This window comes from Apus apus, chromosome 1, assembly GCF_020740795.1.
Source record: "Apus apus isolate bApuApu2 chromosome 1, bApuApu2.pri.cur, whole genome shotgun sequence".
Lineage (NCBI taxonomy): Eukaryota > Metazoa > Chordata > Aves > Apodiformes > Apodidae > Apus > Apus apus.
In genome coordinates this window covers 190743755-190770547 of record NC_067282.1, presented here as the reverse complement: position 1 = coordinate 190770547, position 26793 = coordinate 190743755, and the positions used below count along the sequence as shown (strand labels likewise).

At 39.8% G+C, this 26793-nt stretch overlaps 1 protein-coding gene across 1 annotated transcript in view; it reads left to right on the top strand.

The window, feature by feature from the left end:
* SLC2A13 (solute carrier family 2 member 13) overlaps positions 1-26793 on the top strand; it is a 148962-nt gene that overhangs the window by 91634 nt on the left and 30535 nt on the right. The window contains exons 5-6 of the mRNA XM_051639928.1: positions 13000-13163; positions 19136-19256. Of these exons, the coding sequence (XP_051495888.1) occupies positions 13000-13163; positions 19136-19256 (285 nt within the window). The remainder of the gene's footprint in view (positions 1-12999; positions 13164-19135; positions 19257-26793) is intronic.

Genomic DNA, 26793 nt, shown 5'->3' with positions numbered 1-26793 from the left:
TGAACAGTAGCCATTTTTTTGCTATGTGGTGCCAAAAACATCTAAAAATATAGATTCCTGAATTCAGACTTAGAATGGTCAGTTGAGGTTGTCAGCTTAGGATATTTTTGCCAAAACCAGTGCTACAAAAAAGGATCTCGTCTGCCACCACGAATAAAGAGCTCAGATGGTGTCACTCCAGAATTACTCTTTTGGGTTTGTTTTTTAAACAGTCCTGAGATGACTGCTGATAATAGGGGTGCATCTGTGCATTTGAGCCCAGGGAAGACATTTGTGCCAGTTGTTTCCCAGATCTCCAAATTTTTTTTTATTTTTTAAAACATAGGACATATGCTTAAAATTGTTACTAGTTAAGGGCATTGTGCCCAGTAGTGGCTGCAGTTATGGTGTTCTCATATGCACATATGCATGCTGTTATTCCTGTTGCTCATCGTGGGGTTTTCCCTGAGTGGTTGTGGGATTGGTGCCAGTAGATTTGTGTGTGTGGTGCTGTAACAGACTAATTCAGAATGGGAAGAAAATGTGTACTTACTGAAGTGTTCTTAAAGTAGGCTTTCACCATTTATTCCAGCATCACAGGGTATGTTAGGGTCATCCTCCCTAACAAAAGAGCAGTGCTGTAGCCTTCCATGGCACAGCACTGGCTGCCTGGGCTCTGCCTTTGACACCGCCCTGCACCATGTGCCAGGGCCTTTGTTAACCTCACAGAACCTTGGAGATGAGTTTTTCCTCATTGAGTCTTAACTGTTGACTTTCTCATTTCTGTTAACCTTTGTTCAACTCTGTGTCCCCAGCAATACAGTCTGCTATTGGCTATATCTTTTTCTATATTGTATTTTATTTTATTTTATTATTTTTATTTTAGTTTATTTTCATTGCTGGAATCCCTTGACAGTCTTCTCAGTAGCATGACTTATAGTTAAATTATTTTTCTCCTTTGTGCATCACCACTTAGCCATACACAAGTCTGTGGGGCTGGATAGGATACTCCTGAGGGTACTGAGGGAGGTGGTGGAAGTGCTCATGAAGCCACTTTCCATCATTTTCCAGCTAATCAGGGAGGTCCCAGTTCACTCAGGATTGGCAAATGTGATGACAAGAAGGGCCAGAAAGAGAATCCGGGGAACTACAGGCCTGTTAGCCTGGTCTCAGTGCCTGGAAGCGTTAGGGAGCAGATCATCTAGATCATTGTGCAGAACAACCAGGTGATCAGGCACAGTCAGCATGGGTTTATGAAAGGCAGGTCCTGCTTGACGAACCTGATCTATTTCTGTGACTAGGTGACCCACTTAGCAGGAAAGTCTGTGGATGTTGTCTACCTGGACTTTAGTAAAACCTTTGACACAGTTTCCCACAGCATTTTCCTGGAGAAACTGGCTACGTGTGTCCTAGACCAGTGTACTCTTCACTGGGTAAAAAACTGGCTAGATATGGTGAGTGGAGATAAATCCAGTTGATGGCTGGTCACAAGTGGGGTTCCCCAGGGTTCAATATTGCAGCCAGTTTTCTTTAATATCTTTATCAATGATCTGGGTGAGGGGATTGAGTGCACCCTGAGTAAGTTTGCAGATGACACCAAGTTGGGTAGGAGTGTTTATGTGCTTGAGGGTAGGAAGGCTCTACAGAGGGACCTGGGTAGGCTGGATTGATGGGCTGAGGTTAATTGTATGAAGTTCAACAAGGCCAAGTGCCAGGTCCTGCACTTGTGTCACAACAAACCCATAGAAGGCTGTAGGCTTGAGGAGGAGTGGCTGGAAAACTGCCTGGCAGAAAAGGACCTGGGGGTGTTGGTCGACAGCCAGCTGATTATGAGCCAGCAGTGTGCCCAGGTGGCCAAGGACAATGGCCAGTCTTGGCTTGTATGAGAAATAGGTTGACCAGCAGGATTAGGGAAGTGATTGTCCCCCTGTACTGGGCACTGGTAAGGTCACACCTAGAGTACTGTGTTCAGTTTTGGGCCCCTCACTAGAAGAAAGACAATGAGGTGCTGGAGTGTGTCCAGAGAAGGGCAATGAAGCTGGTGAAAGGCCTGGAGAACAAGTCCTGTGAAGAGGGTCTGAGGGAACTGGGGTTGTTTAGCCCAGAAAAAAGGAGGCTCAGGGGAGACCTTAATCCCTCTCTAAAACTAACTGAAAGGAGGTTGAAGTGAGGTGTGGGTTGGTCTTTTCTCTCTAGTAGCAAGCAATAGGATGAGAGGAAATGGTCTCAAATTGTGCCAGAAAAGGTTTAGTTTGGATGTTAGAAGAGACTTCTTCACTGAAAGGGTTATCAAGCATTGGAACAGGCTGCCCACAGTGGTGGTTGAGTCACCATCCCTGGAGGTGTTTAAAAGATGTGTAGATGCAGTGCTTTGGGAAATGATTTAGTACTGGATTTGGTAGAGTTAGGTTAATGGTTGGACTCAATGATCTTAAAGTTCTTTTCCAACCAGAACAATTCTGTGATTCTACATCCTCTTGCCTTTCCAGAAGTGCAGCCCATTGTCTGGCCTGACTTGTGTCCTTCTGGAGAGCCTGGGATGTTGTGTTCAAGTATTTGACACCTGATCCAGAGAAACCCAAAGCCAATAGAAGGCTCCCTGTTTGTTTTGAGCTGTCTATCTGCTCCATTCTTAAGAGCAATGTTGTCCCTGGTCATTTGGCTCTGATAATTATGACACTGGGACAAGTAGGGAGGAAACTGAAGGACAAGTTACCGGCTTACTTGCATTTAAAATTGACACTAGTGTGTAGTTCAGAGATGTAAGAAAGGAGGCTTGATAGAGCAGTTAATGATTGATTCTCAAAAACAGGCAAGATGTGGATTTAAAAGTTCTTATGAAAACTGTATTAAACAGTCAATTAGTGTCTTAAATAAATATATAGCTCAGTAGCCACAAAGGCTTTATTATGTCTCTGTTAAGTTTTTCTTGGTGATCAAAGGTAGTGCAATGACCTATTCATTAATTTAGACCACTTAATGGATTTGTAACAAGAATTTGTTGCAGTCACTTCCATTGGTTAAGCTCTTAAAATGCTAAGCTGTGCAAGATAAACATTATTAATGCAACACCTTCCAATTAAAATAGAAAAAGATAGAATATTGATCAGATTTCATATGTGAGTTAATACTTGCAGTGTCACTGGAATATTAACTAGTTTTTATGTGCCACAGACAAACTATTTTGATTATTTGTATTATTTCCATATGGAAATAAAGTTCTGTATATGGAAGACCGAGTATTTAGCAGATAGTTACAGATTTGGGAGATGTACAAAAATCTTGTTTCAGGTTTTGTATGTACATTTAAAATTCTATAAACTTTTAACTTCATAATGATGTGATGTCTGTAAGTGAACATATTTTTAAAATGAAGAAATTGTGGTTTAATGGAAGTATTTTTCTTTTGAAATACAGTTTACTGGTGAGCTTTCGTAAGATACCCCTTCCTTGAAAATATTACAATTGGAGGAATGAAGGAGTATTTGGGGGGCATTTTGGTCGGCTTGAGGGTGTTGTTTGAAATTACATTTTAAAAAATTTGATAAGTGAATAGCAGGAGTACAAGATGAAGTGTTCAGAAATGAGGAGATACCAGAAATAGTCTTCTCTGTGCAAGATGTGAAATGGTAGAATGATGAGAGAGCAGGAGCCTGACAGAGCTTCTGAGATGGAGGAAAAGAGGCAGGAGATGGTCTGAGCATGGGGGCTTAAATGATCATGGGGCTCAATGAGCAGAAATCAGGAGTCAGTAGCCGAGGAAATGCGCAGTAATGTGGTCACATCACACATCTGTATTCTAAATACATTGCTGTGTTTGCCATACATTTATAATTAGGAAAAATGTAAACAAAGCTTAGATGATGTAATGATAGGTGACAGTATGGTACATGTAGACAATTATTTCAAAATGTGAATTGGTTTTCTCAGAAACTCCACCAACAGGGTTACTCAAAGCTTTCCTATGTAAAGCTCTGCAGAGCATATGTGGGGAATATGACCCTGCTGGGGTGAATGAAAGGACTAGCAGTGCAGTATTTTGAAGATGTACTATCTCAAAATAAGTGCTGTGCAAACTGAAAACCATTTTGCCTTCCTGTGCATGAAAAAAATCCTCTTTTTTCCTTAACTGGAAAATGATTGAAAGATCAGATCCTTACAGGAACACTGACATTACTTTTTTTAAAAACAATTAATAGTGCATTTATTAACACATTATTTTCCTTCTGTCTGCCAGGAGGGCAGGTTTGGGACGTTTGTCGTTATTTCATTCAGATACTAAACCGTGGGGAATATGGGGAATAAAATAGTTATGTTATCTTTTTATTATGAATAAGCAAAAATTAGAAGTAGTACAGTTTTTCCCAAAAGGTGAATAAATATTTAGCACAGAAGCTCGCCTGTTCTTCAGAAAACATCCATGAACTAGGTTCAAAAGAGACGCTGTTTCATTTTTTTTTTCCTATTACTTTTTGAGACCCCATTACTCCCAGCTTTCTAACTCCTGGTTCTTACAGTGAGACTATGTTGTATATAGCCCCTTGCCACTGGCCTTGGCTTAAAGGGCCTAGCTTGATTTTTTTATAAATTTTTGCTAATGCTGCATACATTTAGCAAGTCTCTTGATCTTAAAGAGGCCTTGTTTCATTTTTGTGGGATCCCAGACAGCTAATGGCAAGCATTACTTCTTTCCAGCATTAAATTACCCTGGAATTTTAAACAAAATTTACGTGAAACTGAAGGTGTCAGAATAACTGAATAATTGAGTGAAGTATATTTTGTGAAACAGCTGGAAGATTTTCTTTCCCTGCTTTTATACTTACTAATTTGCAGGGAGCCCTTATCTGCAGTGAGGCTCTGGAGTGTCGTCATTATGCTGCAGGTAGTAATGGAGGATAACTGCAAATAGTTACCTGTCTTCCTTCTCTTCCCCAAAGCCTCAGTGGTCTCAGTTTACAAAACAGGGATCCTAATGGTGATTTTCCTTCATAAAGGTTCCATTGAAGAGTTAGACACATATATTAAGTGAAGACCATGAAGGCAAAGGGGAAAATGTTGACATTACTTCACTTTTTGTTGCAGTGCTAAGCATGTAAATGGTACAGACTCCAGCCTATTTGTTCTATGCTGGAAACTGCATCTCTATTTTTGGAATAGGGGGAGGATGGTCAAGACTTTGTTCCTCTCAGTGCTTTCATTTAATTTCCAGCTCTGCCTGTTTCTTTTCAGTTTAACTCTTCAGTTAAATTCAGCCTAATTCTTTAATGAATTTAACTACAGATTTCTATCCTCAAATTTACAGAGCACTTTGTCTGTTCCAGACTTGTGTAGGAGTTTTTTACTATTTTTCTGCCTGATGTTTTCCTTTTAAAAACATTTGTATTTTACCATTTTTCTGTTATGAAGAACACAATTTCCCTCCCCCTTAATTTTAGGCAAGACACTTAAACAGATGAAATGACTGAGCTGTGTGCAAAGTTGTATCTGGTGCAGGGTGAATAAGCTGAAAAAAAAGAAAATGAAATTAATTTTTCTTCAGTCTCACTGCAGATAGTGCAACAGTACTGAAAAAGGGCAGGTAGATTTAGATGAGATATTAGGGAAGAAATTATTTTCTGTGAGGGTGGTGAGACACCGGCACAGGCTGCCTAGAGAAGCTGTGGATGCCCCATCCCTGGAAGTGTTCAAGGCCAGGTTGAATAGAACTTTGAGCAACCTGGTACAGTGGAAGATGTCCCTGCCCATAGCAGGGGAGATGGAACTAGCTGATCTTTATGGTCCCTTTCAGTTCAAAACGTTCTATGATTCTATTAAATGACCCAATAGCTGTATGACAGTATCTCATTAAATTAGGGAAGTGAAATCCTTTGTGCATCTTTGTGACCTTTAAAGTCTTTAAAGGTATTTTTAATAAATACGATTTTAATGCCAAATGCTGAGGGGTTTTGTTATCAAAATATACAGGTTGTAATAAATGGCATTCACTGTGTCATTTCACTCTATGCTGAAAGCATTTACAACAAAACACATCGTTACTACTAAATGGGGGATTTGAAGATATAATTACAGTGGGCAAGCATAGAGGGGCACTCCCCCAGGCTGTCTCCCAGGCATTTCATTTTGAAAAATCCTGTACAGGCTCTGAGCTGATACAGCAACCTTTTCCTCAGAGAGCACTTCAGGACTTCAAAAGTAGAAGTAGGGGAAAGAATATTCAAAAGTATATCTTAAATTGGAGTCCTATAAAGCAGCAGAGGCTGCCATGAAACAGCAGGCTTCAGTAAAATTTCAACATCTGGCCCTTAGATATTTTGTCTTCTCTTACCTGAAAATAAAGGTTTGTGCATCTAGTAGTCCTTCTTCGTAGCTGAAGTCTGTTTGCCTGAGGAGCTAATGAGCTTGAGGGGTCTTACTGATGCCCAGTGGAAAGATGATAAAAGACAGTTTGTTTGTACATTGTCATACAGGCATGTCTCATCTCTGCCAGAAGAGATACCACTGATGAGCAGAAACAGTAACACCTTATAATTGATTACAATTATTGTTAAGTACCTTTTGGAAGACAACAGTAGATGTGACAAAATGTCCCCTGTTGCCTTGCTGAAGTGATTAATCACTTACAGTAAAAAAAGATGTGTTTAACAGAATATTAGCCACAGAGTTAATGTGTGTGTATGTGCATATCATCGCAGCTGAAGTCATATATATTTAAATATACCATATTTTCTTACATAAATATATTTTTTCATGTTCTCTGTGATTTTTAAATGCATATGGTGAAACCAGGTTTACTAATATTCTTGAAAAATAGTAACTGTTACTATTTTAGAGGATAGTGAAGTGTCCTGCAGGGAGGGACTGACACTGAAACATTCTTGTGCAGGGCAGAACCTTTAAGACAGGCTAATCATGTTTGTTTGGGTACTGCAGCAGGGCCCAAGTAGGGCATGAGGTACTTTTTCAAAATTCAAGTAGAAGGGTGGTATACATGCTAAAGGGGAAGGATATCAATTAATGCCATTTCAAGCAAGAGGCTGTCTGCATAATTTTCAAAAATTAAGTAAGTGAAAAGATGACTAAAAAGTTTAGAATCAAATTGGATCAGAGGAGAGCAGAGATTGAGAGATCTTGTGAACAAGATCTGACCGAACTCGTTTGGCTGGACAGGTTTGCCCCATCTGTCACTATATGGGCTTTCAGAGGGTTGTTGAGGTTGTTTGATACTCCACTTTTCAACTTAGCAGTTGGTGTTTTGAGGTTTCAGTTTTTTAAGGCATCCAAAGCCTGTAAACTGACTGTGGTAGTCCTTGGACTGGTGGCGAGTCATGGTAATGAAGTGGATTTTTACAGCTTTTGTGATCAACTTTATTTTATGTCTAATGTCAAATATGAGATTATATCTTATAATTTCTGTGACTTTACATTTTCATTATCCATAGCTAATGGAAGCTGAGTATCCATAAAGTTTTGACTGGCAAAGGCAGTTCCCATTGAAAAGCAGATCGGTGCTCAGATATGTCATAATATCAGCACTACTTTTGAAATTAATATTACTAATTTATATTATAGGCAAGAGGAAAAGAACTGATCAAAATGGTGTCAGATTGTGCAAAGCTCTGTTACACAGAATTGCAGACTAATTGAGTTGGAAGGGACCTTTGCAGGGCATCTGCTCCAACCCCGTGTTTAAAAAAAAAGGTGAGAGATTAGGCAGACATGATTAGAGATGTAGACGGGGAAGCAGCAGATTTTCAGTAACTGCACAGGTCTCCTAACTGGTGTCCATGGTTGCTCTAAATGTAATCTCTGTGAGTAGAAACTTCTGCATCTCCCTTGTCACTGTGGCATGCAGAACAGGAAGCTGCAATGTTGAACCACATTATCCAACACTCCAATTTTATCCTCAGGTGCCACTACCTTGCTCTGTGATCCTTATTTCAAACAAGTATAACTAAATGATATTTTTGCTTTGCTGGTTCTACAGCAAACATGCCAATGTGCCTGTTTCCTGTCCCCAAGCTTCACATGGTGTTTAGGAGGGCTGTAGCATTCCTCCTGTTGGAGAGCCTCCACACCTGGAACATCTGCTGCATGTGGCTCCTTCCAGATTTATTGGCTTCTTTCTGTCTTGTTTTCATTTTCACTATTTTGGCATCTCATTTCCTCATGTGCTGCTCTTGCTTTCTCTGGCTATTTCTGTGAGTTCAGTTACACAGATGTGCTGCTGCACATATTCATGTGTTAGTGAAGCCACAACAAGTCTGCAGGCCCTTAGTGATGAAAGTGGGAACTTAAACTTTCTAGATTAACCATCTTTTATAACTTCAGTGTAAGTGGGTGGGACAGGCAGATTCAAGCATGCACTGTCTACATGCTTGCTTTGCTCTGAGAGCTGTTCTCAAGCTTACATAGTCCATCTTTCACTAATCTGCAGTTGCTTGATGTGCCAGGGCTCTTTCCAGTGGTGGTAATCCCACCAGGAGTTTCCTGCCTTGCGCTTCTTGTTTCTTCAGCACCTCTGAATCTTCAAAAATGTCAGACACTAAGTGGTTGTTGTGTTCAAGCTGCAAACTTAGAAGGAAGATGTACACCTGCAGGATTAAAACCAGTTATTAACAGTAGTAGTGTTATAGAAATTAATTTTCAACACTCAGCAAAAGTGTATCATGCAAATTCACGTCTGGCCTTCGAATACGTGGAGTGATTCAGGACCCATATGTTATATGTCACAGCAGTATTCTCAGAAATGTGTGAGTTTGCAAAAGAAGAGATGTTGGAAGGTACTTTTGAGTTACTTAGTTTTATTAATTTTACAGTAAATAAAAATTCTGTCCAAAAAGCTGACCTCCTTAGACAGAAACTTTGTTGGAGTAGCCCCTTGTGAAAGATGGGTGCAATTCTGAGGGCGCATTATCAACAGGGGGTTGTTTTGCATTGAGAGCTGCAAAGCCTGGCATGTTGGGCTGCTTCTCTGCTGCCGAGTGAGCTAACACAGGAACACTGATGCACCTGAAATTGTCTTCAAGACCTGCTTGAAGGAGAGAAGTTCTCCTTTGCTTTAAACACTGGTGGTCGTTGCTTTTAAAAAATACTGACTTTTTAAAGGAGAAGGAGGAGTGTTTGGGGTGCTCAAATTCCTCCAATACTGTGCATTTTCAGTATAGAGTTGAAGGATTAGTATGAGGATTCTTGAATGTGGAAATGTTTCAGGGGTTTTCTTAATGTACAGCAGCTCTTGATAGAACAACTTCATAATTCTGATATCCTCAGAAATTATCAATATCAAAACCTTTCCATACATATCCAGCTCAGTTATGTTGTGTGGCTTTGTAATTATCTGTATTGATTTCACAGAATCACAGAATATTAGGGTTTGGAAGGGACCTCTGAAGATCATTGAGTCCAACCCCCCTGCCGAGCAGGACCAAAAAAACCTAGGTCAGATCACTCAGAAAGGCATCCACACAGGTCTTGAAACTCTCCAGAGGAGACTCCACAACCTCTCTGGGGAGCCTGTTCCAGTGCTCTGTCACCCTCACAGTAAAGAAAGTCTTCCTCATATTGAGGTGGAACTTCCTGTGCTCAAGTTGGAATCCATTGCCCCGTGTTCTGTCACAGGGCACAAGTGAAAAGAGCTTGTCCCTGCCTTCTTGATGCCCAGCCCTCATGTATTTATAGACCTTAATTAGATCCCCCCTCAGTCTTCTCCTCTCTAGACTGAAAAGCCCCACGTCTCTCAGCATTTCATCGTAACGCAGGTGTTCCAGTCCCTTAATCATCCTCGTAGCCTCCTTTGGACTCTCTCAAGTAGATCCCTGTCCATCTTGAACTGGGGAGCCCAGAACTGGACACAACATTCCAAGTGAGGTCTCACCAGGGCCGAGTAGAAGGCAGGAGAACCTCTCTTGATCTGCTAGAGACAATCCTCTTAATGCAACCCAAAATACCATTGGCCTTCTTGGCCACGAGGGCACATTGTTGTCCCATGAATAACTTGTTGTCTCCATGGACCTGCTCTCTAGCAGATCACTTCGTAGCCTGTACTGGTGCATTTTGTTGTTTCTTCCCAGATGCAGGTCTGTGCACTTGCTCTTGTTGAATTGCGTTAGGTTCCTCTTTGCTCAGCTCTCCAGCCTGTCAAAGTCTCACTGAATGGCTGTACAACCTTCAGGTGAATCAGCCAGTCCTCCCAACTTCGTTTCATCAGCAAACTTGCTAAGAGGACACTCTGTCCCATCATCAAGGTCATTGATAAAGATGTTGAACAGGACTGGACCGAGCACTGATCCCTGGGGAACTCCACTAGTTACAGGTCTCCAGCTGGACTATGCACCACTGACCACCACTCTTTGGGCTCTGTTGTGTAGCCAATTCTTAATCCATCTCACTGTCCATTCTTTTATATTCTGAGCTTGCTCACAAGGATATTGTGGGAGACTGTCAAAAAACCTTGCTAAGGTCAAGGTAGACTACATCCACTGGTCTCCCTGATTTTCTTTCTAAGATACAGTACTTGCTTAAAAATTCCAAGGATACACATGTGCTTTTTTAATTACGTTTTAGAACATAAACCAGGGATGCACAACTTTGTCACTGAACTTGAATTCCCTGCAGCAGCTGCAGTATTCACTGTGACTGTATAATATCACAACTTGACCTTTTGCTGCCACATTGTTTTTTAACTTGTCAGGAAGAAATTATAAAGACCTGTCACCTTGTTACATTAATAGGCACTCAAGGTTGCACAGGTTGCTATGAAAAATGGGCATACTAAAATAGATAAACATAAATAAATATATTTAGTAGTTATCATAATCTATGCAAGCATTCTTTTTAATTTTTGAATTTAGATTGTTATGCCACAATAAACATGAATGTTGTTGCCCAGCACCCAGGTTTTGATAGTTTGGCATTTGGATTTGCAGAATCGAAATTTCCCTGGTTTGTTTTTCGTAGAAATGAAATATGTTGTTTATTTAAGGTTGAACAGTAAGTGTCTAGCAGAGGATATATAACCAGTGAGAGCAATAAGCAACCAGAAAGAATGTCAAGGGAGAAGGTGCCTGTTTGTATAAATCAGGCAGTAGACATTTGTGTGCTTTTATGTGATTCTTTGCTCTTTGGGTTTGTTTTTTTCCTGTAGAAAATCAGTACACTATGCACTGCTGCTGACAACTGGCAATTTCTGATTTCCCAGTAGAACTGGATTTTGAGATTTAGATGTGTGGCGTTAAACATGACTTCCTAAAGCATGGTCTGTTAGAATAGGAGTTTTATAGTAGGTGTCACCAGACCAAGTCTTGTCATGTATTGTTATTTTCCTACACTTAAGAAGAAAAAGAAAGGTGGTATTGGGAAATCAGAGACTGGATGATTTTCATGACTAGAGCAGTGCAGTATGATACAAGTTGTGACTGACAGTTAGCAATTTAATTTAGAGAGCTTGAAGAAGTGAGGACACATTAACATTAGCATTTTAATTCAGATTACATCTATCCTTCATGAATCTTTTTCTCTCCAAGATTTGCACCCTTGCTGGCATCTCAGAGTGTGCAGCTCTTTCAGACAAAATGAGTCTGAACAAGACATTGCAGTCACTAACAGGCAGGCAGGCCATGGAGCCAGGCTCAGAGCCCATGTGTATGTAGATACTGGGTCCTCAGTACCAACAGTTTCACTCTGGAGAACCTCTCCTGCTGCACCATGAGTTGGGCACGTAGGCATGGCCTTGAATGGCTGTGCTGGTAGGTAAGAGGAGCTGAGGGAGGGAGCTGGGGGGATCTAAATGCCTTGTCTAAGCCAGTGGGTGAGACCATAACATCCAGCCAATCATTTATAACTGGTAGTGTCTTAAATGGCCCAAATACTTTTGCAAGTAATCAGTTGAGCATATGGTCCATTATTATTGATTTGAAATGAAGTGGTTTATGCTTAGAATAGAAAAATGTGGACCACTGTCATTTCAGAGGATAACACATCTGGACAGTAAGACAACAGGGCAACATATAAAGCAAGCTGCATTTTGACTAACGGGGGAAAAAAGTCAACGTTGACATTGTTTATGGTTATTACTGAGTGAGAGCCTATAGGCTGGTAGGTATTGGGGGTATTGACTACTAAGTATTTCAGTCAGCATGAATTAATAAAATAAGATGAAAAATTATTCTTCAACATGAACAAAACTACTTGTGTTTTTTTTGAAGGTTTATTTAGCTCTCCCTGAAGAACATAGACACAGTATCAATGTTTATTTGATCTCTGTGAAATATGGTAGAAGGCTTCCTTGTTTCTCTCTTTTAATTTTGCTCAGTTGATTTATTTCTGAGTTACTGTTTGTATGGAACAGTTGATTCTTTTTAGAGAGAAGTAGAAACTTCTGTCAAACACTCCTGTTGAGTGCACATCCACATCCCTGCAACATGATGCTGAGGCATTTCATAGAAGTGGTATCCTGGTTAAGATAAGAGTAATACCATAGAGAAGGTTTTGGGCACTGCAGTGGCAGTGAAACAAAACTGCAAAACCTAAAACCAGGAGACACAAGTGTCACTTGCAGTGTGTTGGATGCCATAGATTAGTTCTGTGTGACCTTTAACGGGAACGAAAACATATTTGATTTTTGAGCTATCTTTCCCTAGACAGTACACAGAGTGCTAAAATCCTCCATGTTTTGGCAGAAAAAAAGAGCACAAAGCAACTGCTGGGTTTAAATGCCAGATTCATTTGAATTAAAAATGCAAACCTGATTTCTAGCAGAACATGATTGACCATTGGAAATATAAACAGCTAAGAGAATGGCTGTTAATCTTGTCATGTCTTCCAGTCTAAACTTTAGTCAAGTGCAAGTTATGCCTTGGTTGTGCCTGATTTGCCAGAGTAATTGGTTGTCAGTCTGTAGCTGCACTGTGCAGGAGGTCACACTTGATAATTGCTTATGATCTTTGATTTAAAATCAGAAAGTGTATTATGAGCCAAATGGAAATCAGTGGTGTTCATACATATCTCTCCCCCTGCTCGCAGGTATTACAGTGCTACCATTCTGCAGATGTCAGGAGTTGAAGATGACAGACTGGCCATCTGGCTGGCTGCACTGACAGCATTTATCAACTTCATTTTTACTCTGGTGGGAGTGTGGCTCGTTGAAAGAATGGGTCGCCGGAAACTTACACTTGGTAGCCTAGCAGGTGAGTGCTTCATTAATGAATTGTATCTTCTTCATAATTATTAATGAAATGAAAATAAAGCACTAATTTTATCAGAGTAGTCCTCTTTAAAATAACACTGTTGACCCTGTCTTCTCCCTGAAATCATATAGCTGCTCAAGACTACTAGTATACTACCACAGCTAAAGGCTAATTTAAAAATAGAGGTTTAGCATGTTACTTTTTCAGGTGCTTTTTGCCCTTCAAGCCATTTTTGGCCATGTTTTTATTTAGCTCTTTACACTTTTTTTCAGTACAAGGAATCAAATGCTTGGAAATTGACAGCTGTTTAGTTTTTAAATCCCATGTGTGTGTATGTTTTGAGTAATTTCTGGCTCATTAATGTGAATTCAGAACATCTTAGGCACCACCAGAGAAAGCATGTTGCATTGCCATTGTGGCACTTTAAAAAAAGTAATATATTTCTTTGCAGAGTTGTCTCAAATACAATACAGCAAATACCCTGCCTACACTCATGTGATTTTAATTCATCTCTTGTATGAGATATTAAAAGATAGAATTCTAGATTTGCACATTTTGTCCAAATACTCAAACACTGTAACTCACTGTGTGGCCATCCCTTGGAAGCAGGAAAAGGCCAAGCAGGCAGTTTTGCCTGTGCTCAGCTGCCTTCTGCCATTTACCCAATAGGTCCCTGCTTGCTCCCACATTACACATTCATTCTGACTGAGACCAGCACCTACCTCTGGCTCAGTGTCTGAAAGGTTCAGACTTTTCACAGACATGGTTTGGAAAAGTGAAACAGTTCCTGCTCCTGTTGAAATAATGTTCGTAATTTTTTAGCTAGGATGGTTTAGTCTCCATATTTTGTTCTGTTGTTGCTGTCAGGAATCCAAACTTCTAGTTAATGCAGCACAGCAGAGTGGGGAGCCACCTGCCAAGTCGCTGGCCATCTGCAGTTCTCAAAGGATGGGAGTTAATCTACACTCACAGAATTTGAATGCATTTCTACAGACAGAACAGTGATGTCATAGTGTTGTGTCTGGTTCAATACACAGTTACCTAGGTTTATTCCTCAGTCTGTTGTAGTGGTGATGATCAAATGATCATTGCCATTTTAGATCCCTCCCCCAAGGACCTTCAGTTTAAATCCTGCCTCACCAAGTTGGCCAGCCTGTTGCCAAAGATTCCCCTGCCTCTCTAAGAGAGGTGGATTCCATCCCTTCCCAGCAGGTTGTAGCCCTTGTAGAAAGTCCCATTATCATAAAAGCCAAAACCCTCACAGCAACACCAGCCTCATAGCCAGCTGTTGACTTGCATTATGTGTCTGTTCCTGACTGCCCCCAGTCCTTGAACTGGTGATACTGAAGAAAAGATAACTGGGGGATTGTAATTCTTTACTTTCTCCCCCAGGGCCTCAAAGTCTTTCTTGATTCTGCCACAATTTGGTCTTAGAGTGTCATTTGTGCCCACATGAAAGAGGAATAGGGGATAGTAGTCATGGTCTTGACAAGTTCTGGCACCATCTCAGTAACATCACAGGATCGGGAAGGCAGGACATCTCATGTGATTCCCTGCTGGGTCTGCAGATGGGCGCTTCGGTGCCTTTAACAGGGAGTCTCCCACTACAAGCACACGTTGCTTTTTGCAATATCTGCCATGTGCTCTTGTTTCTGTTGCATCTTGTGCACCTTGCAATTCTGTGGATGGGGCTTTATCAACATCCTCATTTCCCTTGTCCTCTTATCTCCAGAGCCCTGTATTTTTTCTGTAGGGGCACCTGGGAAGGAGGGGAAGGTCTGGAGGGGACTCGCCTGCTGCCCTGAGAGACCAGCTTCTATTCACCGCATCATCTCTTAGGTCTCCTCCTTCTGCTTGATGACAAGAGGGCAGAGGATCCTCTGCCTCTTGTGGAGCCTCTACCAGCTGCCTTTTCCCTAAGGATTGTAGGATGTGGCTCCACCAGTCTTATTTCCCTTTCACATTCCCAGATCGTCCTTAATCTTTCCACCTCCTTCTTAAGCTCTGCCACCAGGCTGAGCAGATCATTTACCTGGTCACAGTGCACACAGGTGTTGTCTTTGTTGTCCTCTGGCAAGAGCAACAGGCTCAGACATTCCACACAGCCTGATACCTGGACACCCGTCACATGTTTTCAAGGAAGGTCAGTCTGGGTGGCCATAGTTCCTTTGACTGTGGTTTTGGACCCAGTGGAGACTATTGCTGGATTTGTTCCTGGGAGAGTGAGGATTTTGCCTGCCCACTCACCCTGTCTGTGATGATGATGATGATGATGATGTGTTTTCCTTAGCAAGAGGACTGTGGACAATGGGACAGAACCTAGTTGCAGGTCTGTGACTAGTGGAGTCCCTCAGGGGTCAGTACTGGGAGCAGTACTGTTCAGTATTTTCATCAACGACCTGGATGAGGGAACAGAGTGTGCCCTCAGCAAGTTTGATGATGACTAAACTGGGAGGAGTGGCTGACATACCAGAAGGCTGTGCTGCCATTCAGCAAGACCTAGACTGGCTGGAGAGTTGGGCCAGGAGAAATTTAATGAAATATAACAAGGGCAAGTGTAGAGTCTTGCATCTGGGGAAGAACAACCCCATGTACCAGTACAGATTGGGGGCTGACCTGCTGGAGAGCAGTGTAGGAGAAAGGGACCTGAGGGTCCTGCTGGACAGGAGGAGGGCCATGAGCCAGCAATGTGCCCTTGTGGCTAAGAATGCCAATGGCATCCTGGGGTGCATTAGAAAGGGTGTGGTTAGTTGGTCAAGAGAGGTTCTCCTCCCCCTCTATTCTGCCTTGGTGAGGCTGCATCTGGAATTTTGTGTCCAGTTCTGGGCCCCTCAGTTCAAGAAGGACAGGGAACTGCTTGAAAGAGTCCAGCGCAGAGCCACAAAGATGATTAAGGGAGTGGAACATCTCCCTTATGAGGAAAGGCTGAGGGAGCTGGGTCTCTTGAGCTTGGAGGAGACTGAGGGGCGATCTCATCAATGTTTACAAATACGTAAAGGGTGAGTGTCAGGGGGATGGAGCCAGGCTTTTTTCAGTGATGTCCAGTGATAGGACAAGGGGCAGTGGATACAAACTGGAACACAGGAGGTTCCACGTAAACATCAGAAAAAAACTTCTTTACTGTGAAAGTGACAGAGCACTGGAACAGGCTGCCCAGAGAGGTTGTGGAGTTTCCTTCACTGGAGACATTCAAAACCCTCCTGGCCACGTTCCTCTGTGATGTGCTCTGGGTGACCCTGCTCTGGCAGGGGGTTGGACTAGATGATCTTTCGAAGTCCCTTCCAACCCCTAAGATTCTATGATTCTGTGTTTAATAAAATTATAATTACTAAATCTGCTGATGGATTTGTTTTCCATGATGAGTTTTCTCCTGGGGTAAAGTTACATTTTAGTGCTCTACTTCAGTTTGCATTTCTAAGGACATGGACTTTCACAGAGAGTTATTACTGACTACTCTGGTTTTTGGAGAAGCCAGGTATGTCCCAGTCTCCCATTACATAAAATGAAGACAAAACTATCACCTTTGCTTGTTGCTGTAAGTGTTTGTGGATTACTTTTTTTTAAGGTTAATTGATTTGATGTCTGTTAGATGGTAACTTACAAGAATAACCAGTAGAGAGATTGTGACGTTCGTATTTTGACTAAAAAACCAAAATACTGCAATTTCATTTTGTAAACTCATGCAGCTTTTCCTGATTTCTGAGAACATTTTGGAAAAGAGCTGTTTTACATTTAATTGAATGTATCTTTATAATTTTCAAAATACTAGGAACTTTCAAAAAAAATGAGCCTCTCAGATCGAGAAGCATTAGGAAAATTATAGTAAATTGCTTCTGCCAAAAAAACCCCCACATTTTTAGTTCTCTTTACTGTAGTTACTGATTCCTCTTATTGTCCCATTGATTTTATATTTTGGCATAATTTATTTATCTTTCTTTTGCTCTTTTTCTTCAGTGAATTTCTATCTTCAAAGCTTGGTAGTTGAGTGACATTCCGGAATTTTGACAAATGCAGTATCCATTTTATTTGTCTTCCTTTTTCCCCTTCAGAAATTGGTAATTTGAAAGCAGGGTGGTATTTGGACATTGAACAATTGGTATCTCTTTTTGTAACAGCAAAGATCTAAAATATCTTCCGGATAGTTCCTTTTTTTTTTTTTTTTTTAATCTGAGCTAATAAGGTAGTGTAATTGTATGGTTTTGTTCATCATAGGCAAACTTCCACAGAATGAAACTGTATAATAAACTTCATTCACCATGTTAACATATTCAGTAATTTTCCAAAGAAGTGAGACATTTGCAGAGGTTCTGGAAGTGAGTCGTAGTGTATTTGGTTAACGCAAAAGACAGACAAAGCATATTTAGAATGAATATAAATAAGATTATATGTCCTGTCTAAAGTTATTTGCTGTCTGATGTATGGCATTTTGAAAGTACAGTACATCTAGTGCAGAAAAGTGGGATTATTAACATTCCTACTAGGCAGAGCAGTTCAAAGCCACATGTAAAATTAACTGAAATCATGTTTTATGGGGGATGGGTGCTTTCTCCGTGTAAGGCTCGTGGTTGAGTTTAAGGTCCTAGTTACCTTGGTTCAGGTAAATGTGTGGTCTGATTGTTCATGCATATTCGTGCCTGTTAGCCACGGCTGCTGCACGGACACATTCATGAATAATTCTCTTACACAGGTCTTGGTACTCAAGATGTTATTTATATCTCAGAAAAAGTTTTTCACATTCTTGGTGGTTTTGCCTACTAGGAAACTCTTGCTTTTCTCTTTAAAAACACCATCAAACCCACCCCCCAAAACCACCAGAACATCCCCTCTGCCCTCCACCCACCAAAAAAGAAACAAATCCCAAAAGAAAAACTAGATAATGTGTAGGTTCTTAAAGATTACTAGAGTGACATGTTGAGGTTTTTAACGTAGTAGTGTTTCTAAAAGTTTGCACAGATGTATTTTTGAGAAGATTACATATTTCTAATGTACAGAGCAAAGGGATGATGAGGAGTATTTAGAATTGAATACAGTGTCCTTCATTTGCCCTCAACCATTAAGCGTTATCACTGCATGCTTCTAATGTATACTGCCTTCCAACTGGGATGTGCTTAGGTGGGCTGTGAGTCTATTTTGTATTGTAAGGATAGTGTTATTAAATAATTCCTACTTAAACTATAGTTGTATTTTTAGATTCGGTTATACTCGTTGTATGTGACTTCTTAAATAAAACATGCTACATAAATAGTAAGTGTACAAAGAGGTATACAGGGTATTTTATACAACATAGAACTCAATGCCTCATTGAGTAACAAGATGTAAAGTCTGAGTCCAGGAGAGTTTTGTTTTGTTTTGTTTTTGCCCAGCTCGTGCATAAGGAATTTGCTGGGGGGAACAGGAGCAAATGGGTGAAAGAGGGCTCTTCTCTATAAGATGTTACGTGTGCTCTTTGAAACAAGATCAGAACTTGCACTTTGGCTTTTTCGTGCTGTTTTTATTAAAAGTAAGATTCCTTCTGTTTCACAAAGAGAAGCAGAGTTAATGAGAAAGCTGATGCTATTATGTATTTTACAGGAAAGCATGCAAGTCTGGGTCTGAGAGTGTAAAGAAGTTGGTGATTCCAAAGTCATTATTAAATTTCATCTTTAAAACATTATTTTCAACACCAAAAAAAAATATATCCATTCATTCATGCGGTCTCCAATTCCACATATTAAAAAAAAACAAAAAACATCAGACTATTAATTTAATATCTGGACATTAAACCTAATCCACTTGCCTGTAACATCTTACCTAATTCAAAATGTGGATGTAGCAAAGGGTATTTGCCTCAGGTTCTCATCACAACTCCTTAACAAATACTGTTTACATAGTAAAGGGGTGCCTTACTTTCCCAAGCATAGTTCAGTTCAATAGAGAATGATTTCATGTGCTCTGGAGAAAAGTATCACATTGTTCTTTATCTGTATTTTTAGGTACTGCTGTAGCACTCATTATCCTAGCTTCGGGATTTTTGCTATCAGCTCAGGTCTCGCCAAGAATCACACTTAATCCACCAGATCCTTCACATCAAAACTCTACCTGCACAAAATACAGGTGAGATTTCATGATCATTCGTCCAGTCTTCTTGAAGATTTTTTTCTGATTGAGATTTACAACCTAGTGTGACTAATAGACGAGTATTAAGTAAGTCTATTACAATGAACTAAGCTATATACCTAAAGTTAAAATAGTAACTTTCAACAGAGAAAATTAAGAGTATTTGCTTAAATGCTCTGAGTAACCCTTTAGAGTCTTGGAGTAAATAAAGTGGTTAAGTGGCAGACTGCATACTTGAGATCTCCTCTGTTCTATCACATATGCTGCAATTTATAACGGACACAAAGTCAGGAATATTTTGAAACTCATTTGTAAATATGCTTCCTGTTATTTGTCTACTTGTAGGTGAGTCATGTGTAACATCTGTAGACTCTTGAAGATGTTCCTTGCCTGTTGTCTTCTATAGTGGGAAAAAAAAAATTAATCTTAAGATAATTACAGAGCAATTAACAATTAAAACAAATGTGATTTTTTTGGACCTTTTTTATATAGTGGGTAGAATATCCAAATTCATATGCAATCATAGTTTCAAATAACATTACTTTTAGGGTATTAGAAGTGTGTAGTTTTCCTTTTTTTTGTCGGTTCTGTTCACAAATTAGAGCTCTTACTTTAATTTAGCTGGCAAGCTAGAAAATTCTCTATTGGGAGAAGACTAGTAAGATGGCTGAAGAAATTTCTACTTATGTTCAAAATCTGTTTTATATGTGTTTGCAATAGAGATAAATATCAAGAAATGAGGGATATGCTCTTAGTTTCCTTGTGATATTGGCTAGAAATATGGTTCATGGCTTTTCATATGCCAGCACAATGTCTTGGTGGAAGGATTCTAAAGATCTGAAGCTTTATTAACCCCTGGGAAGGGAACAGAAGGTCTTCAAAAGAGTGTAAATAGATGCTAATAACAGCAATGATAGATACTACCAGATGTGACAATTCCTGTATTTTTAGTTGTTTTCTACTGCGGAGCCAACTATATTTTACAGTTTTTGAGATGGGTCTTTACAGCTTTTTCAAATGACAAGTAATCTGGCTAAAAGATTCAAAGGGGAAGAGCTTATAAATGCTCTCCATTCTGAATAAGGAGAGGACAAAATACTTGCCTAGGACTTCAGTTAACTATTTAGAAGGGATGTCTGGAGAGCACAGATGCACCATTTGCAGAGCTCATTATTTGTTATCTAATCATACTAGATGATTATACAACCTGAAACAATATAAAATTGTGTAGAAAAAAAAAATGTGATTAGTTCATCTTAAGTAATGAAAGATTATTTGGCACAGTTTTCATTTTCCAGTGAACCACAGCTAGTCAGGAAGGAAATGTAGACTTTTTGCTGTTTGCTCAGTGTGCACTTCTGGGCAAAAGCATGAAAAATTAAAGCAATTAGTTCCAGTAAAGGCATGTTGTTTCATGAATTATTGGAATAGTTTAAGCTGTCATAATTTCTGTTTCTGACATGCAGTGAGCAAAAACAGTTATGATAGAAACTCAAAGGTCTAAAAGAGGGTCTAGAAAAGAGCAATAAAAGAATTGAAATATTTTAATTTGGGAATGTTTTCAAATATGAAGAGCTCTCTTAGTTTTCAGATAAGAGTGAACATATCAAGGGGAATGTGAAATAATGTGCAACATATGAGAAAGCTTTAGTTGATCCTATTTTTAATCTTAGAGTATACCTTGGTAAAGAGACACAAAAGCCAGGAGAGTTGAAGGTAATAAATGGATGCAGTTGCCTGCAGATCACAGAACTGGGCTACCCACTGTTTAAAAGGATGTAAAAAATTAGGCATTTATATGGTTAATAACATTCACCGTTATGTATCTAAAACTGTATTTGGGATATCAATTTTCATGCGTCAAAACGTTAGCAAACCCTGGGCTTTGCTAGAGCAGGAGGAAGAATATTCCTTCAGCATCATAAATGTTAGTGTCCAATATGGGAGGTGGTATCAGTCACTGACTACAAAGCAGGAAGCCTAGAAATTCCTGATGTCTTCAGCCAAGGAGGCAGTAAGTGCAAGAAATATTGTTTGCTTTTAGCACAGATCAAGGGAAGAAAACCACTTAAAACATTTTGTCTGCAGGGGTGTCACCAGAGGAGCATAGTTTCAGCATGCCTCTCTGACAAGATCTTGTAGCTACACATAGAGAACATACATGATTTTATTCCTTTGCCTGTCAGAGTTTGACTCAGGATCAGCAATTAAATCAGAGACAACAGTGCTCTCGATCCCCTCCCACCCAGGTAGGGAAGGAGAGAGAGAGAATGAGAGAGAGACTCTCTGGATTGAAAACTGAACTACACAGCTTTAATTAAACACTAATGACAAAAGAAAATGTGTACAATTATATACAAATGTGTTCAGGAATGTGCAAAACCCTACTGCCTCCTCCCAGCCCCAGCAACTCCCACAGCATCCCCTTAGCTGTGAACAGTCCCAAAGAATTCTGGAGCTGCTGGAGAAAGCAGAGAGTGATGAGGGTCAGGAGAGCTCGAGCCTGGGGGTCGACGGTGATGGATGGACAGAGTCCTCCCTGGATGCCAGCCATGGATGGAAGAGAAGGGAAGAAGAAGAAGGAAGGAAGTTGTCTTCTGTGATCTCTGAGCTTCCTCTGAGCTTATGTAGATATATGGGATGGAAAGCAAAGAGGTGACCTTGGAGTCCCAGCAATAACATAAACATTTTAGCATTATCAGTCCTAGCTGGAAGACTTGCTGCTAGTTAAAAGAGAGCTTACTGAAGGCAAAAAAATATCAGTAAAAGGAAAAGTGGCTTCATCCTGGCTCAAATCAGGACAATTATTTCTGGATTGGATGACATGTAGCCATGCACTATATTCAACTTGGAAGAGCAGCTGTTCAAGATATGGGTATGGCTGCTTTCTGTGTACGTGATCAATAAGCTGAGTGAATTTTTTTTAAATGGTTTTGTCGTGAGAAAATAGATTATGTCTTCACCATTCCACCCATGTTGGAAGAACTACATCATGACATGTATGGCCTTGGAAGGAAGAGGAGCTGGGAACTACAAACCAAAGGAAAGCTAAAGGCTGGGCTGTATTTTGAGAGTCTTGCTTCTCTCTCCTTTTTGGCCCTGAAGGTATTGCCTGTGGCATCTAGGGAGTTGGGTCAAATTGGTTCTCAAACTTTAGGATTTGAAAGTAAAACTCTACTCTGCATAATGCCAGTCTTGCATATTTTCTGTGCTGCTCAAATAATAGTGGCATTGAAGTAGCTGTAGAGATAGCCACCATGTGGGGCAGCAAATGTTACTGTAGGGATAGTTAGATAAGGTACCCAATCAAAGCAAAATGAAGTAATGTAAAGGCAGAGGTCTCTTGCTGTTTAATCCATTTTAGCTTGCTTCAGTATAACTGCTGGTATCTCATATTGCTTAGCATTGTATCTTGTAAGCCTGGGAGAGGTCTCAGAAAGTTTTGAAAAATCAAAAGTCAGCAGGACTTCAGAAGGTCAACAAATAATGCCATCTCCCTGTGACCACCGTAACCACTTCTAAATGAGTGTGCCTGCACAAATGGTCTCCTTCACCTAATGGTGATTCAGTGCTTCTCTGAGTTGAAGTACACTTAAAGCCTAAACCTTCTTGCAGCTTGGCCTTCTCAGAGTATGGAGGTGTTTCCTAGATGTAACTTGTAATTGCCTCTTCCAAAATTTATTTATAAGTTATAAAAACATCAGTAAAATGTATTTTGCTGACAGAATTTTCATTGATACCTTGCAGAGTAAATTTTTTCTTTTCATTTGCACATCTGTTGGCTTAGAGTAAGTGATTGTCCTCTGTGGAAGCCTTAGAGCTATAAGAAACAGCCTGTTTGTTTGTTGTTCCCTCAGATCCATATTCCTCTGCACAGATTAATTTTTGCTGCTAGAATGTCAATGAAGATTGAGCAGACGAGCAAATAAAAAACGCAGTTACTGCCCTGATTCAGAACAGCACCTAGGGCTTGAATAGAACATTCTGAAAAGCTAGGCCATGCAAGGAGAGGTACAGGTTACCTGTATGTGCTTGCAGAAAAAACAAACAGTAAGGCTGCAAGTATCAGGTAAAATATTTTCTTTTGGTATAGAGATGTATAATACCGTAGCTGATCAATAGCCAAAAAAATAAATAAATTGTAAATTAGTGAAAAAAAATGGAATGTAATCCTCATTCACAAGGACATTGTGGAAATAACACAAATGCAGCAAGACTCCCAGAACACTGGAATTCTCTTTGCCGCCTCAGAGGTGGAAGTGGGCGGGTGTCTCGGTAAGGAAAGGCAAGGTGAATGCTCATCTGTGCCATCCTTAAATCAAACTTCATTTCCATACTTAACCTGTGTAAGGTCGTATAGATGTTTGCAGTGTGACCACTTGTCTTCTTTGATCTTAATCTCTTCAACAGCTGTGATCTGTTATGTATCATTAAGACCACAGAGAAGCTCAGAGGTAAATTTAGGAGTACAAAATAACATTGTCCCAAAATCTGTCATTTTAAAAATTAAAATGTAATCTACCCATTCCTATTATTATTCTCTCTACTCAAAACTCTATAAAAAACGTTCCTGTTTTTACTGAAGACTTGTCGGGCTCTGGAAAGAGGCCAAGGTTAGGGCATGTGTACTAGCTACTTTACTGCCTTTTTCCAATCTTTAAAGAATCAAAGTTGTGGCCATCCTGCTCTCTTTTTCTCTGGATCATTCACCCATTTCTGGAGAATGATCTTTGTCTTGTTGCCTTGTATTCTTGGTCTGTTTGTCTCCTTTTATTCATGTGTCTGTCTCTTACTGTACTACTTGTGACTTGATCAGCTGCAGAAGACATAGCGTGAACTTGTTCTGCTTAAGCAATATTTTTCATCTCAGTTACTACAGGAAAGTGGTAATATTTGTTTAATCTTAGGTTAACTCTCATACCCTAGGGAAATAATACCTGTGCACAAGAACTTTATCAGGTTCCTTCCCAAACAGATTGTCTTCAGAGTTTAATTAAAATAATACTGGCAGTGCCAGCTGTGCTGGGCACACAAGGGCTCTGTTGTTTGTCATTGGATTAGTCACCCTCACATGGTTAATGTTCCCAGGCTCATTGTACAAATGCACACCACTGAGATGAGAGCACCAATATTTAGTACTCTTACATAGCAATTTTACAAGATAGCTAGTAAGCAGAAATGTATTTTCTTTATTAATTTAACAAAAGTATATAATTGTGATCCTGAAAAACTCAGCCATCCTAGTAAGTGAAGCTGGTTTTATTGCATTTAATAGCCTTAGGATAGATAAAGTAGGTATGTTAGCTATTGTACTTCATTTTGTTCAGTTAACTCATTGACAGTCTGATCAGTATTCTTCATCCTGCCACTGCAACGTAGAACCAGTATTTTTTAAAATACTCTTCTCATTTTGCATTTCTAATGTCAAAGTGACTGAGCTATTGGTCATTCTGGTAAGTTAGAAATGCAGTGATAAATATAGTAATGTTTCTACTGTTAAGTTCAGAAAATTATGAATATGTAAACAAGCTTGAGAGTGCTTCAACCAACTCTTAAGAAATGTAATTAAAATTCTGATTGATGGTTTGTTGTAGAACTGTAAAATGACCTTGACATAGTATTGAATACATTAAGTAGATAATATAAGGATTTATCACCTTATAATAATTTTCCATTTGCTGACATGTTGTTCCTGCCAATCAAAACTTGTACTTTAATTTAAAATCACAAGGGGTAGAAAGGAATACATCAGTTCCATGCAGTAAGCATCTTTAAAATGAGGAAAAGCTTCTCTCATCAATTTAAGCACAAAGACCTGAAAAGTGACTTACCTGAGCTGTAATATCTGTGAGTGAAATGCAGACCTTGTAGCCATTGTTAACATTTGCACCTAGTTTGTCTTTGAATCAAACTCTGCATTACCAAGGGAACAAGGTGTTACTCATATAGTAATCTATTAACACTTCCCATCTCCACTAATACTTTAAAGGCTTTGCTGTTTACCAAAACTGAAACAATGCCCTGGGAATTATTTTGTAAAATCTTCCAAAGTGCTGGTGTTATACTTTATGTGGTCTGCAGGTGTTAGTCACACAAGGATGGTTTTAATCAAATTTGAGCAAGGCTTGTGTCTGATCTGCCCAGAAGCTGGTAGTATCTGTGTGTAGGGTCTCTCTGGAAAAGTAGTTTTAAAAGCAGAGTAGTCTATGGAGACTGCCATTATGCCCAAAATAAAGGTATGTGCAAGTCAGTTCTTTCTGTTATTTATTGTCTGTGTTGCTCAGTTCCAGGCATAAATCAGGAAGCTGTTGTACTGGGCCTAAATAAAGTCAGAAAAGATGATCAGCAAAGAAAAAAGACAATTGATACCTATGTGCAAGTAGATCAGGACACTTTTCTTGTGCCAGCATTCCAGCACAGTCTGCTGTGAAGGTGCTTACAGCAGTAGTGGTGTAGCTGTGATGAGTTAAGGTCTTAAGCAAAGCAAGGTTTGTAGAGAGTAGTTCGCTTTATAGGACTGTGATAGGTAGGCAAAATGAATGAACCGTCAGCATCCTCTCCAGGCCTAAAGCAGAATCGTATCTCCAATATGGCAAACAGGAAGCTGGAAGAAGTAGAAAGCAGCACAATCAGTGTGACAATCCTTTCCAGCCTGTGGTGGTTTGCAGTTTATGTTCTCTTTGGGTGGAATGTGCTAATAGTAGATACTGCAGGATCCTCCTATCCCTACATCGAGGCTTTCCTGCCTGAGATGTTTTTTATTGTTCCTATAGTGCTATGAAGAAACCTTGTTCAGCAATATGAATACCTGCATCCTGCAGAGGAGCAGTGGGTTCACAGGCTCACAATGGTAGAATTTGTTCTGTGGAGAAGAGAAGGCATGAGCAAAATGTCTTGCATGTTGTGAGTGTATCAGATTTTCACTTATATCTTCTTCTTCACGTGTCTGGGCTGATTGTGCAGGAGATGCTCAGTGAAGACTGCTGAAACCAAAATCAGTAGAAAGAATCCATCCCCAAGAAACATCTATATTTGTGTACATTTTGGTACTCTGAGAGGCTATTCATGCTACAGATGTAGTAGAATATTGTGAAATCAAGTGTTACATTCTGGAAAAGAATTACGCAGTCCATAATGTATTAACTAGCTCAGTTGGTATTTCTGTAACTGGAGGATGGTAACATTAATACAGTTTTTTAATTGGATAACAGAATATGGAAGTCAGAGTTGAATATTCGTTTCCTGTAATGTGGCAAAAGTGAGAACTGATGAAATGTTTTTAAATGAGCAATTCAGAAATTGAGGTCCGCTTGAAAAAGAAAATAATCTGACAGAAAGAGAAACAGAACTTGCAGAGCAAGGGCACCGGGCAAAGGTCTTTTACTACTAAATAGCTCAATAAAACATGGCAAGGTGCAATTTGCAGCTCAAATTAAGAGGCTCCTGGGAACTGTACAGAAGTCATTACTTGCAAGGTCATTTTACAAATGTAAAGCACAAAATATCATGACAGATCAAATGTAAGTTGAGTATT